Source organism: Amblyomma maculatum, chromosome 1, assembly GCF_055883805.1.
Source record: "Amblyomma maculatum isolate TAMU_Amacu chromosome 1, ASM5588380v1, whole genome shotgun sequence".
Classification (NCBI taxonomy): Eukaryota; Metazoa; Arthropoda; class Arachnida; order Ixodida; family Ixodidae; genus Amblyomma; species Amblyomma maculatum.
Genome location: NC_139344.1, coordinates 398,058,182 through 398,079,743, shown reverse-complemented (window position 1 = coordinate 398,079,743; position 21,562 = coordinate 398,058,182). Strand labels below are relative to the sequence as shown.

At 44.3% G+C, this 21,562-nt stretch overlaps 1 protein-coding gene across 3 annotated transcripts in view; it reads right to left on the bottom strand.

The window, feature by feature from the left end:
* Nucleotides 1-6,984: 6,984 nt before the first annotated feature.
* Nucleotides 6,985-21,562, bottom strand: part of LOC146208670 (medium-chain acyl-CoA ligase ACSF2, mitochondrial-like) — a 55,823-nt gene continuing 41,245 nt past the window's right edge. For 2 of the 3 annotated variants that reach the window (XM_084595888.1, XM_084595894.1), the window contains 7 exons: nt 15,885-15,976; nt 13,531-13,607; nt 12,893-13,000; nt 9,356-9,501; nt 8,700-8,841; nt 8,435-8,545; nt 6,985-7,711 (listed from right to left, as the gene is read on the bottom strand). In XM_084595888.1, the coding sequence (XP_084452014.1) occupies nt 7,592-7,711; nt 8,435-8,545; nt 8,700-8,841; nt 9,356-9,501; nt 12,893-13,000; nt 13,531-13,607; nt 15,885-15,976 (796 nt within the window). In that variant the 3' untranslated portion in view covers nt 6,985-7,591. The remainder of the gene's footprint in view (nt 7,712-8,434; nt 8,546-8,699; nt 8,842-9,355; nt 9,502-12,892; nt 13,001-13,530; nt 13,608-15,884; nt 15,977-21,562) is intronic. The other variant, XR_014705365.1, reaches the window with a different exon arrangement.

The window sequence follows — 21,562 nt, the reverse complement described above, 5'->3', positions numbered from 1 at the left end:
GATGACTCCAGCCTTTTGTTTAAATCAACTGATGTATGTAACCTGTTTGGGCGGGCAAATAAGCGTTTCCGTTCCCTTCATGTATGGAAAACCATTAATTCTTTAGACACACACACACACACACACACACACACACACACACACACACACACACACACACACACACACACACACACACACACACACACACACACACACACACACACACACACACACACACACACACACACACACACACACACACACACACACACACACACACACACACACACACACACACACACACACACACACACACACACACACACACACACACACACACACACACACACACACACACACACACACACACACACACACACACACACACACACACACACACACACACACACACACACACACACACACACACACACACACACACACACACACACACACACACACACACACACACACACACACACACACACACACACACACACACACACACACACACACACACACACACACACACACACACACACACACACACACACACACACACACACACACACACACACACACACACACACACACACACACACACACACACACACACACACACACACACACACACACACACACACACACACACACACACACACACACACACACACACACACACACACACACACACACACACACACACACACACACACACACACACACACACACACACACACACACACACACACACACACACACACACACACACACACACACACACACACACACACACACACACACACACACACACACACACACACACACACACACACACACACACACACACACACACACACACACACACACACACACACACACACACACACACACACACACACACACACACACACACACACACACACACACACACACACACACACACACACACACACACACACACACACACACACACACACACACACACACACACACACACACACACACACACACACACACACACACACACACACACAAAACTATGCTTTTCCGGAAATTTAAAAGTTTTGGAGTATATAATTAGCAGTTATAGAATCAACACACAGACACCACGATAAAGAAAACAGTTAAGGTAGTAGGCTTCGGTATTTTCACCATAGTGTTAAAAGTTATATATCAGTCACTATTCTCTTCTGTTATTAGTTACGGCTTTTTGCTTTGGGGAACTACCACATACTCCAATGTCACCAAGCTTTTCAAACTATAAAAAACGAGCCCTTAGAATAATCGTCAACATTTCCCAAGACACACCCATGGAACCAATTTTTCACAAACTGAATATTATTCCTATCCTTCAGCTTACAAGGAAACCTTATTAGGTCGCTACAGGAGTGTAGCAATAAATCCAGTCTTTTTCTTCAAAGAAATGTACACACTTGAACACAAGTCTCAGAAATATGATATGTATAATAAAATTATTTCATCACTCCGCAAACCCGAACTAATTACGGGCGACAGAGCATTAATTTCAACTTTCCACTTCTCCTAAACACAATTGATTGATTACAGTGTCCATATTGCAGTTCTCCTTTATAACCTGACTGAAGCTGTACTTATCTTAAAATGCTTTCCATACTGCATGTATGTTCTCGATTCAACACTTTTTGGAAGTGTCATTTCACCCTGTAAATTGCTATTTCTGAAAAAAAAAGAAATGTATATTTTTGTACAGTTATCTGTCGTGCCAAAGTTTCCAAGTGTTTGTATGAGGGCACAGCCCCCCGTCAAGACTTCGTTAGGTTTTTATTGCGATAGCAATACTGCGCCAGGTTTCGAGCAGTCGCGTAGCTCACGGCCGGTCGACACGGTTGACCTTGAACAGCCGCGAAGTAGAGGGAGAAGAGGAGGAGGAGGAAGAAGAAGAAGGAAAAGAAGAAGGAGTAGAAGAATAAGAAGAAGAAGAACGCTCGGTCACCGGCAGCTAATGCTTTCGCTCCACATTCGGCTCAGCAGCATTGAACCCTTCTCATTTATATGTGGGATGGTAGCTTACGCTCTCGCGTCATAGTCTTAAAGGATGAGCTTAAGTGTCCCCAGTAATGTAGCACCTTACACTGATAGGGCGTGATAGGGGAATAATGTAGCAGGCAAAAGAAGCTTCCGCCGTTGCTATCGCAATTCAACTATAGGGTTAACCACAGTTAAACCACTACTAATTTTTTGGCTGCGCCCCTAACATCTCTGCGATGTTGAAATAAAGATTACTCGACCTCCGCCTCCCAATGCACGGAAAGTATGAAATAAGTCATTTTGCTCGCGGTCGGGCTACACATTGCGTCGAAGCCTCCGGCGGTCGACAGAAAGCTGCAGAAGGACATTTTCTGGGTGAACGCATAAGTGTACAGCTTAGCAACTTCACTTGCAATGCGTTGTAACTCTGATACGAGACTTGAGCCCTCCGAGTGTTGAAAATTAACGTTTCGCTTCGACGGTGGTGTCGGACAAAGTTTCCGGAATCTACAGTAAACGCTGGATGTTCGGACATCAAGCATTCGGACAAAGAGAATCTCCCTGAAGAAAATTTCAGGTGTTGTTCTGACACGGAAAAACCCCACCGCCCCTGGCAGTGGCAACTGAATGGTGACCACTGACCATGCTTCCGAACAGCAATGAAAATAAATCCGCAGATAGACTCGTCAAATTTCTACAACTAATAAAATACACAGTGTAATTTATGTTTAACGTTCTGAAGTATTTTATTGTGGTGTTTTATATTGATATTAATGTCCTTTTTTGCTCTTTGGATGTTTTTTTTTTTTTTTCACAAAGTTTGCAATAGAGATTTTCAGAACGGAAGCTCTATACTCTCCGGGCCGTAACTCCGAAGTTCGGCGGGCGCTGGCGAGGGATCTTCAAGGGCTCTAAAGGTCAAACTAGGCCTTCGTCGCTTTTTTGGTGATTTAGCTAGTCCGTGCGCACTGCTTTCGCACTAACAATAGAGGCTTTACAAAAGTTAGCGCCATCTAGTGAAATAGACAGAAACTGTGCGCGGCGGCCATGTTTTGTTCAGTCCTCCCGCGCCTCCCATCGAGTACGCTGTCAACGTGCGCCTTCGTGGAACCTGAGTTTGCACCGCAAGGTGCATTGGAATGATCACAAGCGATTGTTTTATTTTTTAACATCACAGCAGTCGCTGCTAGCACCAAGCTCTATTCGGAATGATGCCGCTCAGGTTTGCATTCTGTGCCTTCATACATGCCAGTGGGGCCGATAAAATAACGAAGTTTGCTTTTCCATTTTGTGCGTTTTATCGAGTCACCCGATGGTTCGCTAATTGACAGCCACCTGAAATTCAGTTGATTTTGTAAATATGCCGATTTCTTGTTTACACCCTCTGTCAGATAGCAGACATTTGAAGCCTTAACCTCATATGAAAGCGCTGTCATGGGAAGCTTCGAAGAACTCAGAGGAAGAGGAACTCGGCTGAAACGAAAAGAAATTTTAAAAGTTAACTCGCATTATTGCGAAGTGTCGGTGCTTGGTGCAACTGGCTTTGTTCATAAAGTCAGATTTATATGATATAATACTGTTATAAAACATCAGGGAGACACTCAAGCTCCGCCGTTAAGGGTATGACGCAATAGCGTCTCTCTCTCTCTCTCACACACACGGTTTCTTTCTTCCCTTTTTGAATTTTCGGCTTTTATTTATTTTATATTTCTATTATTTGTTTCTTTATTTTATTTAATGTTTTATATTTTTATACACCAATACTCAGGGTCAGCAACAATCACCTTTCCATTCTGAGCAATTTGACACCTTTGAATACATTCTTTAATTATTTCAATTAATCGATTACACATTCTAAATTTTCTTCATTAGCATCACCAAGTACTGGTTTTTCCTTCTGAGCATTTTATCACCTTAAAACCCTCGATTTCCCTTTTTTTTTCTTTTTTTTTGTTGATTTATATCATCAATTGGTCCAATAATTACAAACATTTTATTATCTCATCATCGCCTATTGCACACCAATCAATCTTCACTCACTGGAAGCAGAAATTACCATGACACATTTTTCTTTTCTTTTTTTTTTTCACGCAGCCCCCGATTATTTCCGAGATCAGTGCCAATAACTGCGTCGACGGCATAGGCAGGAAAGTGCTAAGCGCCATTCCGACTTACGCCAAACTACGCACAATTCTTTAATCTCAAAACAAATGGCATCCTCGCTCATTTCACCAACAAGTATCCCACTGGTAGCAGTGGGATGAGAGACGGTGATGCGCAAACCAAGCAAACTCGCGATCGTCTCTGACAGTCGTTAAAGTAAATAGAAAAAACACACAGACAAAAAAAAAATTCTGCACATTACAAAACTCTAAACAGTGCATCTGGATACGGATGACGCTGCGCGGATCGACGAGGGGCCCATGTACGACTCGTAGAGCAGTTTGTAACCGATACGCCTCGGCTGTCAAAATACGCTTCTTGGCTTCGCTAACAGACACCGCCAGGGAGAGAAGAGAGGTCCAAGCACAGCACACTAGGTTACAACATGAAAAGCGCGGACAGAACGGCGGGCACTGACGGACGGACACGAAGCGAATGAAAACGCACGAATGGAGCGAACAAAATATGGCTGCCAGCGCAGGATCAGCGTGCCGTTCATGGTTGCCAGACTTACTTTTGTAAACCCTCTATTAAGCAATCGGAGCTGCTTTGAACCGGTCAGGTTGAAATCCAGGCACTCAGATTTAGTAGCCGAGCGTTTCAATTACTGAGCAATCATGGCGGGTGCTTTCGCTCCTCCTTATAATCAGATTTAAGTAGGTTTGGTTTGGTTTTGTGGGGTTTAACGTCCCAGAACGACTCAGGCTACGAGAGACGCCGTAGTGAAGGTAGGGTTAAACCTGCGCTATTTTTGTTCATATCTTGTATGCGTAGTCACACACAAAAAAGGCACAGATATTGTTCCTATTTGAAACAGTGTCTAAACAGCTGCGTGTTATATCTTATAGTAGAATCACGTAAATAATCCATATCGCAAGCTTTTATTAAGGTACGTCAGAGTTCGCTGTTTTATTCCACGACCCTGAAAGAGTTAATACCAAAACGACCAGTTTGCACAAGACATATTTCAATAGTAAGGAAAAAGGTAGTGTCCCAGTTTTTTGCATATTCTACAAATTTTATTGCTATAATTCCTTTATTATATATTCCTGTTTTTTCAATAATTTGGAAGTTTTTTTCTAAACACTCCCACCGATATTTTTTTTTTCATGTTAGGCATATTTAAATATTATTCATGAGCATGAAATAACAGCTAAATAGCTATATTTTGTCATATGCACGCCAGACTAGTTTAATTGCTACATTATTAAAAAAGTTTCGTTGAAAACAAGCGCCTGTTTCCTCACGGTCCAAACAGAGCTAAACTCATCCTTTTGAGTCGGCTGTTATTGGGTCTTAATTCTCTATACATTTTCTCTGAAGGTCCGGTGTGTCCTAGTGCACATCTTAACAGGCGATCACCGGAGGGTGCGAACTGCAGCTAAGACGATCGCTTGTAATCTCGTTTCCCGATGGTGCACAAAATGAGGCGGTTAAGCTTTAAGCTCTGCTATAATATGCAACGTCTCCTGAACGCTGACTAGGAACATACAAAAGCTGAACAGGTTTGCGGTGAAATGCCAACTAGTTGTGTTATTTCAGCCACCTTGACTCTTGCGCCTGGCGTCTATACGGCTTCACTAGATTGTAGGCACAGTAACAGTAACTGCGCTGAGCGATATCGTCTGCTAAGCGAAATCCTCTGCCGTGCGTGATCGTCTGCTGTGATTGACACAGCTGTTCATCTTTGTAACGAGAGATCATAAAGTTCCGGATCAGGCCAAGAAACATGTGAAGATAAAAAGTATAAAAAACCCTGATAACAAATATTGTGTATTGATTTACTATGACGATGATGACGACGTTTTAGTACACTCACTGTAAGTACCTGCACATCAGAGGAGGGTGCATTTAGAAACTCCAATTGCACGCTTGGGATTTACGTTGTCGGTCCCGCTTCTACTTTCCTTCGGTGCCAGTGAGAAAGGATTTGCGTTGCCTCAAATTTGTCAGTACTTACATAACTACCATCACAGCTACTGACATATTCCCTTGCTAATTGTACTCCAAATTTACAAAATTCCAAATTTTTGCTTCATATTTTTTCTTTCAATAACTTTTGTGGTCTTAAACCTTATGCTTTTGTTTAGTTGCCAATTACTTTAATACACTAATTCAGTTTGTGTAGGACATTTGGCAGTCTACACTGAACCCTGGCCAATCCCCCTTCGTGGGTATGTGCCAAATATCAAGGAAGAAGAAGAAGAAGAAGTACCTACCTTAATCGGCGACTGGTGGCAGTCATTGCAAACGAGGCTACCCCTTCCTATGGGGAACTGCCGTCGCACGGCACGCTAACTGTATCTTTATACACTTCTTGGTGATAACGCCTTTGTTTTATCTGCGCACCTCTTGCTCGAAAGTCCGATTTCACTCTTCAGTGAGGCTTTCGCTATGCTTCACATTGTTGCGTCACTCCGGCACTTCACGTAGTATTCGCTTGTGGTTCCATTCGCAACGACATTCGTGAAGTTCCCTAGGGAGACAGCCATTGACCAGCCATCTGTGCCAAGGCAGCGAATGAATGACACGCTGGAGTCACGGACAACGCGATGCTGGCGTAATAAATGCCTACGACTAACGGATAGCATCAACAGACTGAGCGCACTTAATTATACTTAATGTCTTAAAGTTCTATAGAGCACGAAAGGAAAAACTCCGATGCGACGTTCTTATGACCATTCACAATCCATCACAATAATGATGTCATTGCATAGGCCTCCCCTACCGAGAAGTGTACTAATCTTCCAGTCCTCGTGATTGACGTCACTTGCGGCAGCTTATGCCGTCTTAGATACGACAGTACAAAGAAGTTCAATATGGCGGACAAAGGCATCAGAAGAGATTTATTCAAGACCACAGTTCTACCACGTGCGGGCACGTGCACAATCTTTCTGACTTTGTTATGACGCAGATGTCCTCTCCGCAGGCACTGACACAATCATCTTCACAATGTTTAGCCTAGTGAAGACTACAGGAGCACATATATCCTCTCTCCCAATGCTTTCCCCTCCCCCAATATCGTCTTCAAACTAATGTCCTGACGCCACTAGGTGATCTTGTTCTCTGCTTGTCATAGATCGAGTGTGCCGCCCCTCGACATCTGTTCTGTCACAAGCCATTAGAACATGCGCAATTTGATTTACAAAATCACAAGCTGAGCAAGTCCGCATTCTGGAGACACGTTATCAGCACATTGCTAGAAGCAAACGGCTCCGTACACTGCAGTCTTCGTGACCAGCAAAATAATTGGCCTTGGCATTCATAAGCCAAATGTATGCTGCAAAAAACAGAAAAAAATTGAAATCCACCTTTCTCAACACGTCTTACTGCGCTCATTACCATCCTGGTAACGCTCGAACAATTAACGTATTACCTGACATGAAATGATTCCTTTACATGCGTCTTAAAATTGATGAATGTGCGAATGGTGTGTTCACAGGTTCAACAATTTTCGACTCTCTTCCCTCATCTTGTACTTCTGGATCTTCCCAGAAAGAGTCTTCGGAAATGAGTCGACAAACAAAACATATTTGGGCGTCTTGAAGTAGCTTATCTGCAAAAATAAAATATAAAGTAAGAATTAACGATGTGGCAAAATTTGGTAAACACAGCTGTGAAAGCGAATAACAATGCAACATTTCGAGTACCTATAATGATGAAAGCTTGTGAACAAATAAAGCTAACCAAATGCATCATCAAAAGAACAATCCTTATTTATAAGTTCTGAAACGCGACACACGAGTCAGAGGTGGACGTATCCGCTAGAAAAAGCAAGTTCTCTAAATTGACATCGTTTTGGACCTACCCTTTCTAAAATTGGTTTTCTGTCCCTTCGAATTTCCAAGTTTTCTAAATAAATATGATTTGAGCGTACACTTCGTAAAAAAGGTAGCCCAGAAATATATATTTTATAATTTTTTTGCTAATATAGACAAGTAGGCATAAGGTATTTTTTTTTTTTTTGCGGTAATCAGCTCAAATTCATGTATTGTAAACGAAAAAGGCAAAGAAAGAAAGTTAGCTGGCTGATATGTTACGTTATTACTGTAGTGCTCCTATTACGGGCAGTTATTGCCTTTTCGTATTTCAATGACTCCACTCTACGATGTTCTCCTTTACCCAGCTAGTCATACCGAAGCTGCTCCTTGGAACAACTCTTAGCTCAACATGGGGCAGAACGACATAATTCAAGTTCAACTAGGAAATGTTCATTTTCCTTAATAAGACCGCGCAGTAAGAACAGCGGGAACAACACCCCAGAGCGCTTGCAAGGTACCTTTCCATCGCAGAACTTCTTTATTTCTTCTTCGGTCAGCTTTTTCCCCTCTTTTGGCTTGACCCAGGCGCAAATTTCTTCCCCAAGCCTTTTGTCGGGAACGCCGACAACCTAGATGCAATGTAAAATAATAAAAAAAAAAGAGAGAGAGAGAGAGAGAGAGAGAGAGAGAGAGAGAGAGAGAGAGAGAGAGAGAGAGAGGGTAGTTTTACAAGTGCGCTAACTTTTCTGAGATCACAAGATTCTGCAACGTAGTCACTTGTACCTGAACCTCCTCGATGTCTGGGTGTGTGTAGAGGAACTCTTCCACCTCGGGCGGATAGACGTTTTCGCCTCCGCGGCAGATCATGTCCTTGATGCGACCGCTGATGATCACGTGGCCATCCTCGGTCATGATCGCCTCGTCCCTGTGTAATCGATACATAAAGAAAACATCGCTATCGATCTCAAAAGAGTTTGAAATAGACTCCTCATTATGGATGAATGCAAAGGGCGTGTAAAGATATGAGGCCTTTGAAGGCCTGAAGTGGATATTCTTGAAATGATGACATGTGTGGTCACGAGCGCTTTGACGGGGCTGCAAGAATGGTGCTGCAGAGACAGGTCGTTTGACGTTCACCGCGCCCATTGCTCAAAACGCACAACTACTGACAAAGTTGTCTAGTAGCATAACGGCAGGGCAAACCTACCCTCATCTCTAGAAAAATCCTAGGGGGCACCACTGGACCACTAAAGTGTGACGAGGCGAAAGCCTTTATTAATAGCGCGGTGATCTTAAGCCCTCAAATACGGCACCTCTTTCTATCTCCACTTATCCACTTATTCTAATTAGGATAAGTGGATTTTCATAAGTAATCGATGGGGATGTATAGTACGTGCAAAGATTTTGCGCACTTTTAGCATTGACTGAATGATGCTTACCCAGTATGATACCACTTGTCGCGAACAACTTCCTTGGTCCTGTCGGGTTCGTTGTAGTACTCGAGGAAGACGAGGTAGCCGCGGGCGCACAGCTCCCCGCGTGTATTCGCAGGAACGATGTTGTTATTGTCGTCCACAATCTTAACCTGCATGGCAGATGTACTGCTTTTATGTTTTTGCACCAAAGAAGGTAAAATCTTACAACCGAAGTGACTGAAATTGTCTGCAGATCCTGTGGTTTCAACCACCTGGTACTACTAAGCGTCATATGAAAATATAGGCACACTAAACTAGAGTCGGACTTTACTTAAGGGTGTCTTTCACGAATATTTACCGCGTGCTACTCGCACAGGCGTAGCTTTCGAACAGTGCGACTAAATTTATGGCTCAGGGGAATTTTTGGCGCTTGATTGGTTTAGTTCGCTTTGCCTTATAAGGCTTAACGTCTCAAACCCACACAGGCTATGATGGATGCCGTAGAGTACTGCTCCTGAAAATTTTACCATCTCAGCTTATTTAAACTTGCACTGATATGGCATAGTAAACGGGAGCATTGTTTTTCACATAATTGGGATGGACCGTGGTGACAAAGTGAGAAAACGTGAACCTTGAGAAAGTTAAATATTAGCCTTGCCGCAAGTCGCAGCAGGAGCCTTAGTCTAAGGCACATGCGTGACAGCCAGAGCCTCAGTTGCCCTCAAACACGAAGAATTTACAGGGCTATCATTACACTTTCGTTTTGTCAAGCCGCGATCGGACACGAGAAGAGGCGGCGGCCGTCGCTCCAGTCCGGCCGTCGCTCCAGTCCGGCCGTAGCTGATTATAGCTTCATAAAATAAATTATTTCCATTTTAGCTGGAGAAAATGGCGAAACGTGGACGAAAAAAAAAATTAGGGGCACATATTTAAGCTATCTTAAGGGTATGTCGCGATAGCCGCCTGTGCTCCTCTTTAAACGTGCATACTGATAAGTATAGGCAGTCGTATAAAATACCACACATCCTCTCTATGGAATATTTAATCAATGTTAACAGACAACGGCTGTACGGATATCTTATTGAAATATAGTTTTGCCCTTTTCCGAGTAGAGGTCGTTATAATCTGCTGGGCCAGGGTAAAATGTAGTGAAACGTGTAAAACGCATGCCTATACCGTCTTGAGTAAAATATATATTTTTTTAATTGCATGTCGGAGTTCTGCCGCGAAAATGTGGATGGCGGGAAAGGAAATGTTTCTGTCATGGGGTGTCAACCGTATTGGTGCGTCATCTGTATTTTGTGAAGAAACACGAAGGCTGTTTAACATGCGCTTGGATGCGGTGTTCGTTCGGGATCTCCTAAAGCGAATTTAGAACAGTGATTTCCCTTTAAACCCTATCGGAATTCGGTTTCTACCATTTGACAATGACGACAGAGTTCTATATGACATGACACTATTTTTAGCTTTGCATAGTATGTGGAAACACCGAACGGATGTTCGGCATGCTGATCTTCATGTCAGAGCCCACCGAGAGTATTTTGGGAATTCTGTCCAACAGCTGTAACTGACTTTTTGAAAACTCAGTCAAGTGCGCCGGAGTTTATTAGTGCATGTATCGGAGAAAATGACCAATTTAAACCTTTTATAAAAAGGTGGGTTACCTGTAAACTAACTCGCTTTTAACAAGTCAGCCAGAGTGTATTTTTCTGACATAAAGGCGATGAAAGCGTGGTCTAGTCTGAATAAAGAAATAAAAAAAGAGTGGCATAGTCGATAGCACATGTTTGGCTCGCTCTAAACTAAAGAACGTGAGTTCGAATCCTGCTAAAGGATGCAAGTTGTGTTTAATCTAAATGAATTACTTTGTAATTTTGAATTAATTCAGACACGCGGCGACGTTTACACGCACTAAACGTTACGTTTTAAGCACTTTCACCTGCCGTGGTGGAGCAGAGGTTAAAGCGCTCAGCTACTGTGTCCAAGGACGAGAGTTCGAATCCCGGCTGCGGCGGCCGCTTTTCGATGGAGGCGAAAAGCTGGGCGCCCGTGTGCTGGGCGATATCAGTGCACGCTAAAGAACCCTAGGTGGCCCGGAGCCCTCCACTACGGCGTCTCTCATAGCCTGAGTCGCTTCGAGACGTTTTAACCCCATAAACAAAACCAAACCAAACCAAATTGAGCACTTTCATTCTATGTACCACGCATGAGCGTCGTGAGGTGTTTGAAATTCCCACGTGAAGCTATGTGACACTGACATCATGATTTACAAGACTAATCAAGATTTATCGCGGACAGCCGCAGATTACGGCGATCGACACTGGCGTTCATTTGATACAAGACCGTTACGTTATCGCGTACAGTCTCCATAAACACATGGCCATCTCTGTGGCACAGTTGGAGATCCCTAAGAAAGATGATCTAGAGAGCTCTTGGACTGTTAAGACCGTTTTTGTGAAGCAAGATCATTTTTGTTTAGAAAATTAAGCATGTTCCTACTTTTCAGCAAGACGCTGATGTAGACAAAAGAGGAGACACATGCTTTTCGTGAGCGCCGTTCTAATTTACACCTACGCCCTGGTCGACATACACGCATGCTCGAGCACTTCTCCTTAGTACATTAAGACCCTTCGTGCTGTTTTGTTTATAGGCTTCAACAGACCGTACCGTGTATAAGGGAGTCGAGGCATGTGGAAGAGAGAGCCCGAGAGCCAGCTTTTCTTTTTGCGACTAGCGCGATTGTAATTTGATCGTCAAAGGATTCGACGTTCCCTGTTCTCGATGCACCTTGAGGAAACGGAACACAGCGCGAAAATACAGCACAATGGTAAGGCATAAATACGGCAGATCATTCGCTCTTCCCGTTTTGCGCTGATTTTCCTTTTCGCTCTTACGCCGTAACGAGGTCAGCACGCGCAATTAAAAATTTGATAACAGCTATGTGCACTTTTTAATGCGTAAACATTAGGTGCGTATGTTTGCGGGGTTTCTGTCAGCAGTTAGTGTGAGCATGAGTATGGCACACTCGAACGACGCAGGGCCAGACCAATGGTAGCATCTGAAAAAGCCTAAAAAATGAGTTTGTGTGCCAAGTTTCGTGCATATAGAACAATTAGGCAATAAATTGGAGCCAATTAAGTCAATTGGACGTCGAAATAGCCGCGCATAGTAATAGCGATGTCTGAATGAGATCACGTGGTACTTGAATTCCGGTGACGCAAAATAACTTCCCGTGGCGGGAGATTTTAACTGTTTGAATTTGAACCAGCAGAAAGGGGCGTGATTTTCGTATATAAATGGGTGGGAATGGTTAGGAAAAGAAAATGAAACAAATCTATCAAAAGAAGTACTTAAATGAGCGAAAGATGGGGTTAATATGGCAATTGGCGCAGTGACGTCATGACGTAGCCTAGCTACGCTGGACGTCATGGAAAACATTCTAAGAGCACTGACTGTACCTGTTTAACTTACTTACAATATTGCATTGTTTTCAAACGCGCTGTGCTATTAGCGAAAGAGAGGATATAGAGTGATTGATACAAATGCAAGCGGACATTTTACCTCAACGTGGTCTAAAGGCCTTCCGACTGTGTGGATCCACTTCTCCATTGGTTCGTCAGGATCAGAGGCCGTAACGACAGGACTGCATTCTGTCGAGCCGTAAAATACCTGCGACAGTATAGATCACGCATTTAGTGATGCTTCGTGCGATTTTGTACGCACCGTTCTCACAATAGCGCAGCGACATGGAAGCTATATGTCTATCATATAAGTTAAACCATGGGCGGATTAGTTAACCCGTTTTCCTGTAAGATGAACAGTTTTTGACGTACCGGTACGGTACGTGTTGAATCTCTGGGAGCCGTAATCGGTCACAGACTTTGGATGACCAAGATCATTCGTGCATGCGAAAATCTGCGTGATTTCAGGCAAGAATTGGTACCTGAGTTTATCAGTGTATCGAGGAAAGTGACTAATTTAAACCTTTAGTAAGATGGGTTGCCTGTAAACTAAGGCACTTTTAACAATTAGGCCAGTCTGTATTTTTGTGCAATAAAAGTGACCTAAAAAAACTGACCCTACTCTCGCTTCCGAGGTACGTCGTGGCTTTTTTCAGAAAAAGGTGTGCTGTAGCCATTTGTGGTTAGCATCAAATTGTAAACGCCTGGCATGCAACCCCCCCGTTCTGCCATACGTACGTGTAGTCGTTTTGTGTTCATTCGATCAATGGTGTGCTTAATAACTTCAGGTGGACAGGGAGCCCCAGCCATGACACCTGCAATTGAAAGAAGCTATACTCTAGATTTCGTTGTTTGTCGGCGCTTCCACGAAGTGTCGGCCAAGACGTCAACCAACATCAGCCGAAACTTTCAGCGCAAGTATAAGGCCCTGACTGCTGCCACTAGAATACTCGGTACAAACATCTAAACAAACACTATGTACAAAAACTGTAAACGGAACCATGGATCTAAAGATTAATATGACCTATTGTTTAAGAATCGACGGAAGCCGGCGGCTGGGTGGCGGCGGCTGCTTCACGCTAGCGGAATTCTGTAAATTAGGTCTGGATTAAAATGATTTCAGTTTTCGTAGGGTAGGTTACGGCGCGAAAAGTAGGATTTATATAGATTAAGGGTGGATTATGGTTGATTCCGGCTGTTTAAGAGTACATTACGTAGAGTGAGAAGCGCTGCTGTTGATCCCGTTAGGTTATGGCGCATTGCAAGCGATAGATAAATGGAGCTTTCTAACATGCTTCGGTGGAATAAGAGTGTATTATCTTGGATTAAAATTGATTAGGGTAGATTGTGGTAGATGTAGTTGCATTAAGTTGCATTAGGAAGGATCGCCGTGTGTGAAGGGCGGATTGAGATAGATAAAGATAAGATAACAATGAATTGGGTTGCAGCAGGGCGGATTACAGAAAACAGGAAATTAAGGGTGGCTTGTAGTGAAATAGAGCTTACGTCGGATTAAGTTGGATTAGGGTGGATTAACAGTATTTAATACTTTTGCCTTCGTAGGTATTCTTAAATGTCCAAAAGTTTTCTGTTATTCTGTTTCGTCGGCTTCTCGCATTGTAAATCATGCATGAGCTCCCCCTTGCGGAGCACTTTTATTTCCGACCTGCAACTTTTTGCCCCGGCACACAGCTAGGAGCGAGACACCGAGACGGGCAAAATTTACACAGGGCGCTTAACACTACTTAACGTGGTGCAAGGGCGAAATCATCGACTACCTCTTATCCTCCCATTATTCCATTTTAATCCATCGTTAATCCAAAGTCATCCACCATAATGCGATTTTGTCTACCATGATTGAAGAAATCCAGCATGATTTACCCCTAATCTACCCAAATCAAACCATATTCATCTTAATCAAAACCAATACGATACAATAACCATTAAATCAGAGCCATCAGCCGTAATCTAATTTATTGTAACATATTCTAACCTAAACCAATGTAATAAAGGAAAATCTACGTTTACTTTAATGTAGTCTATACCTTACCCCACTGTGACCATGTGCACGCTACTGCAACCAAATCCAATGTAATTCCCTATTAATCCGTGACAATTTCCCAAGCGTGACTGCTTGTGGGTCAAGTTTTATAGACGCTTTATTAGGTGGCCTTGGACGGACTTCAGACACGCGACTACCCGGGGCGTACGCCTTAAGAAGTTAAGAGCCTGCTGTGACATCGATCATCCTGTTTTCACTGCAATTACAGTTGAAATGCTGTCACAGAATTCCGTGGCGCCCACAGCCACGCTTGTAGCTTGTCGTGGTGCTTTCACTCACGTCATATTATTGATATAACTGCCAGAACGACACTACATATTAAGAGGTGGTGCCATAGGCAGTTCAGACTAATTATGAGCAACTCGAGCACAAGCGGCATGAAATATGAGATGAGCTTGAGCATCGTACCACAGCGCTGTAAGAAGCAAAAGTGTTTAACTTTAGCGACCATAGAGTATATATACCCTGATTGCTGCCAAAGAATAGGCATTCTAAAATATACTTCTCGCAAGCACGCATTCTCTCTTTATTTCAAATATTTCCAAAGGGGTCAGTCAGTCAATGCCGAGTTATGCTCGGCTCAGCGATCGTCTCTTTAGGTGAGCGCTGTAATGCTCCCGCCAAGTCCCCACCCATTACTTCACTACTGTTTTACACTCGCAACATTTGCAGTTGATCCTGTCCTGAACGCTAAAGCAATATCTCAGGCCACTTACTGTTATGACTCGAACAAGCTTAACTTCAATTTCCCCGATTCGTCTGTGCTTTAAAAGAGTGAGCTTGCACGAAGTAGTGCTTCGTGCTTCCCGTGTACGCTATGTCGTGCGCAATTTTTCCCTATTTGTGGTAAATACATACCTCATTCCAGTTTAACTCAGAGCTTCACTAGAGATAACGTGTAGTATACACGCGGGCTAGTTAGTCATTTATAATAGCTCTGTCATATTCTGAGCATCCAGTCCCGATAGATTAGGTGGTGGTGGTGGGGGTAGAAATATTTATTGCCAATATCACCGAGATGATCTCTTACCTTTGCGCAAAGAAGAAATATCAAATTGAGAATGTTCTAAATGGTGCATCATGTCGATGTACATAGTCGGCGTCCCATACACCAGTGTACATCTGCAGTGTTGAAAAAGTAAAAAAAAAATGTTTATTGGTTATAAGTATTAGTTTAGAGGAAAGAAAACGTGCCCCACCGTGGGGGCGCAATGGTTAAGATGCTCGACTGTGTAGTGTGCCGAATTATTGGGGTTCGAACTCGACATCCGGCTGCTGCGTTTCAATAGAGGGGAAACAGAGAAGCGTCCGTGTGCTGTGCAATGCTAGTGCACGTTAAAGATCCCCAGGTGGTCGAAATTACTCCACAGACTCCCACCTTCCTCGCTTGCCTTACAGCTCAGTTCAACCATCCATGGAAAAAGTTGACAGATATACCAAGCTTTTCCTTTCCTGTAAACAGACCATTTGTTTGGTTTGTTGGGTTTATTGTCGCAAAGCGACTCAGGCGAATGAGAGACGCCGTAGTAGAGGACTCCGGAAATTTCGACCACCCGGGGTGCTTTAACGTGCACACACGGGCGCCTTACTTTTCGCCTCCACTAAAATGCGGCCGCCGCGGTCGGGATTCGATTCCGCATCCCTGCGCACGGAACTCGAGCGCCGTAACCACAGCACCACCGCGGCGGGTTGTAAGCCAACAACAACCGCAATAACAACAGCAACAATTATTAATATTATTAAAGAAAAGGCGCGGTATCTGTCACACACCTCGGCGGGCATCTGACCCGCGCCGTAAGGAAAGGGAGGAAGGTGAGAGAGAAGGCAAAAGAGTGAAAGAGGTTCCTTAGTGGAGTGCTGAGAAATAATTTCGACCGTCTGGGCATCTGTTCCGTGCACTGCTGTACTCTCCTGATGCGGCTGGAACAGGTAGGTCACCGCCGCTTGCGGCGGGGGCTAGCCTGCCACAAAATTTTTATCTGGTGTAGGCCGTCATTGCACCCGCCACTGCTTCGGTGGTGGACGACGGCTGTTGTTGCGGCGCGCGTCTTTATCTCCCTCTTCCTCTTCTTGCTTCTCTATTTTCTCTTCTGTCTGTACGATGCAGCGGACGTGGCTCAGCTACAGAGTCTGTAGCAGGCCCGTGCATTTTCTTTTCCTTCTTCTTACAGCCACAACAGCACAACATCACAACGCACACAGACGCGTTCGCGTTTCGCCTGCATCGAAACAGAGGCCGCTGCAGTCGGGTTCGAACCCGGGTAAACAGGTACAGAAGCCGAGCGTTGCTCTTAACTGCTGAGCTACCACGGCAGTTTGTTCAAATAGGTGAAAACAGAAGGTGGTGATGGAGGAGGAACGAAGAGGCGTCCGTCTGCTGTGCGATGTCAGCGCACGTTAAAGATCCCCAGGTGGTCGAAATTACTCCGTAGCCCTCCACTACGGCTCCTCTTTCTCCCTTTCCACTTCCACTCCCATCTCCCTCTCTTTCATTACGGCGCGGTCAGGTGTCCACAAAAAAAAGTGTAATAGATACTGTGCCTTTTCCTTCCCGTGAACCAATTATTATTATGATCGCAGCGGCCCTGATCGCACAGGTAACAGCCTAAAGTTGCAGAAATCGAAAGCTGAACTTATGCTATCCGAAGATCGAGGTGAAATATTTAGATGGCGATATTAGCATTTTAACCAAACTGCCAATAAAAACGCAGTGGGTGAACAACAAACTATTTCAGCAAGAATATTTGGCGCACAAGCGAACTGCTCAGTCCTTCATTAAGTAATTTTGCGCTGAATTAATAGATACATCGAGATTCTGTTCGAAACACCAGGCTTCTGAAATGCTTAAATGAGCTTTCGTTAACTCACGTCTACGCGACAGCTCCGAACAAAAAACTATGTTTGTAGGCTCCGTTCTGTGAAGTTTCTGAGAACCATCAGCCCCATGGTGGCAGGTGGCCAAGTGGATAGATAGAAATTCTCCTGAAACTTCCGAGAACCCCCTGCCATCATATAGGACAGATAGAAATTCTCCTTTCGACTTTCAGTGAAGAGGCCAGAAGTGTGTGGCTTTCACGGGAAGGACCCCAAGAGTGGCTACCCTGAACAGAGCAGGACTTAACGCGGACGGCAGAATGCGCAACCGGGGAGTGGGGGGGGGGGGGGGGGGGGTTCCATGGTAACAACCCGTCGTGTGGCCATCGTGGAAGGTGGAGGGTGAGGAGGAAAGAAGACGAGCGGGCACATCAGAGCGGCGAGCGCACGCTGGAAGTCGCTCTTTCGTTGAAGGTATGCGCAAGCTTAATTCTCTTGACGATTTCACGGCGCTCTTCGGTGCTTGCGTGTTGGGGTCTGTGGAAGAGGAGCCTTCGCCGAGGTGCGTACGTAGTGTCGAAGAAGTGCGGAGAGACCGGCAAACTGAGCAGCAACGCATTCGCAGGACGCGTTAGCGAGAGATTGGATCGAGGTCGTGCTCTTGAGGAGAAAACAAGCTGGTAGCGCACAAGTTGAAAGGAGCAGGATGATCTGGGTCTGAGATAGTTGGTTATTTCGCCGCCGGTGTTTTATCCGCGTTTCATCAAGCTTTGGTTTTATCTTTTTATCTTTTCGGGTCGACCGTTTACATCACTCGCGTTCACTCGTTTTCTTGCTGTTTTATTTTACTTTTATCCGGTGGCGTTGACTTCCTCTATTTCATCATGACTGTTTGTGTTTCGCGTTGCCTCCCCTCGCTCCCTCTCCCTTTTGCCTAGGTATTCTTTTGCGCCCTTGAATAAAGGTCAGTTGTTAGTCAGCCTCGTGTCCTTCTGTCTTTATTGTGCGTGTACTACCTGTGTAAAGGAGTACTGAGAAGATTAAGCGTGCACAAAACGACAGCTGATTCAGCATGATTATACCAAACGCGAATTAGGAGCTATAGCACTTTGGTTTTTGTTTGGGTTCCGGGTGCCGTTCGCAAATCCTCAGCATGCATTCGTAATCGGCAACATATGCTAAAGCTTATGCTAAAGCCTCGCTTTAACCCTGCCGTGCCAATGTACCTGCGTGGTCTAGTTAGGTAGCGTGTTTGGCTCGGGATAATTGTCTGGTGAGTTTGTTTCCTCTGAAAAGTTCTGCCTATGCTGACGGCTCCTGCCCAGCTGCTTTTATAAAGACAAAAATCGGCAAAATTGGGGAATGGGGGCTCTCATGTAAGCGCACTAATAAAAGTGGATGCAATGAAGTAGTGCATGGGATGTGTATGTAATGCAATGCAGAATGACCAGATCGTACCATTTAGACCAGATCAGTCTTTTGATCACCGGCCATTTTTTGTCAAGAGGAACAATGAAATGACTTCCGATCTATCAGCAAAGGCTGTCGATTGTTAACCCCCGCGTTTTTTGTTTTATATAGTAAATATGCATTTAGTCGCCCGTACAGGTAGATGGCAGCGGTGGCGTAGCGGTAGAACATCCGCCTCGCATGCAAGAGGACCGGGATTCAATTTTCCACCGGATTTAAAAAAGAAAAAATCCGCGAGTCGATGGAATTGCATAAAACAGGTTTGGGGCGCGACCTGATGCCGGTGAACACCTCCGGCAACGCACTCCCTCACCAGAACAGGAGTTGACCACCCTGGTACAGTAATTGGCCGCTACCTCCTATGATAAGCTCCATAAAACCACGGCCCTCAGCCACCAGCGGCTGCGGAACAACTGACCACGGCGGCGGTCAGACCTGTGACGCAGCAGGGGGTGCTAAGAATACCTGGCTCCGCTGGACAGGCCGCCATTGGAAACTGACCCTGGCAACGTTTAACGCTAGAACCCTAGTTAGTGAAGCTAGTTTAGCAGTGCTGTTAGAGGAACTAGAGGGTATGAAATGGGATATCATAGGGCTTACTGAGGTTAGGAGGCCGAATGAGGCATATACTGTACTGAAGGATGGGCATGTACTGTGTTATCGAGGTTTACCAGAGAGGCGACAACTAGGAGTAGGTTTCCTTGTCAATAAGTATATAGCGGGTAATATAGATGAATTCTATAGTATTAATGAGAGGGTGGCAGGCATCGTTATTAGGCTTAATAAGCGATATAAACTGAAGGTTGTACAGGCCTATGCACCTACATGTAGTTATGATGACCAGGCAGTTGAAAGCTTCTACGAAGATGTAGAATCGGCAATGCGAAAAGTAAAGACGCAGTACACTATGCTAATGGGCGACTTCAATGCCAAGGTAGGGAAAAAAGCAGGCAGGAGACCAGGCAGTAGGTTCTAGGAATAGCAGAGGGGAGTTACTAGTTGAGTTTGCAGAGCGCAATAACTTAAGAATCATGCATACCTTCTTCAGCAAACGGAAGAACCGGAAATGGACATGGAAAAGTCCTTACGGGGAGACTAAAAATGAAATTGACTTCATAATGTGTTCAACCCCCGCTATTATGCAAGATGTAGAGGTAATCGGGAAAGTGCGATGCAGTGACCACAGGATGGTGAGGTCCCGAATTAGCCTAAATCTGAAAAGGGAACGCAACAAATTAGTAGGAAAGAAACCCATCAACGAATTAGAGGTTAGGGGGAGGGCAGAAGAGTTCAGGATCTTGCTACAGAAAAGATATTAAGCTCTAAAGGAGGATGGTGACATTACCCTAGAAGCAATGAACAATAATTTCAGAGAAATCATTACTGAATGTGCGGTAGAAGTAGGCGGTAGGATAACTAGAGAGGATACTGGTAAGCTGTCTAAGGAGACGAAAGATTTGATAAAGAAACGCCAGAGTATGAAAGCTTCCAATCCAACAGATCACATTGAATTGGCCGAGATATCAAAGCTAATCAATAAGCGCAAGGTGGCCGATTAAGGAAGTATAACATTGAGAAAATTGATCATGCTGTAAACAACGGGGGAAGCCTTAAAGCGGTAAAGAAGAAATTTGGCATAGGCAAAATCCAGATGTATGCGATAAGGGACAAGGAGGGCAACGTCATCACGAATATGGACAAGATAGTCAAAGTAGCCGAGGAGTTCTATAGAGATCTCTAAAGTAGCCAAAGTAGTCAGGACCGTAAGGAGATTGGCGGTAGGGAAAAACGGTCGGACGTTCCACCAGTTACGAAGGACGAGGTCAAGAAAGCATTAGAAACTATGAAAAGGGGGAAATCAGCTGGGGAGGATCAGATAACTACAGATTTGCTGAAGGACGGGGGGATATCGTGTTAGAAAAGCTGGCCACCCTGTATACGCAGTGCCTGGTGTCATCGACGGTACCGGAACCATGGAAGAATGCAAATATTATCCTTATCCATAAGAAAGGGGACTCTAAGGACCTTAAAAATTACAGACCAATCAGCTTACTGTCTGTTACGTATAAGGTATTTACTAAAGTAATCGCTAATAGAATCAGGACAACCTTAGACTGCAATCAAGAAAAGGATCAAGCAGGTTTTCGGAAACGCTACTCTACTATCGATCATATCCATACAATCAATCTGGTGATAGAAAAATGCTCGGAATATAACCAGCCCTTACATATAGCATTCATTGATTACGAAAAAGCATTTGACTCAGTTGAAACCTCGGCGGTGATGCAGGCATTACGAAATCAGGGGGTAGACGAGCCGGACGTGAAAGTGCTGGAAGATATATATAGTGGCTGCACAGCAATCATAGTTCTGCATAAAGAAAGTAACAAAATTCCCACAAGAAAGGTGCTGGCAATGGGACAC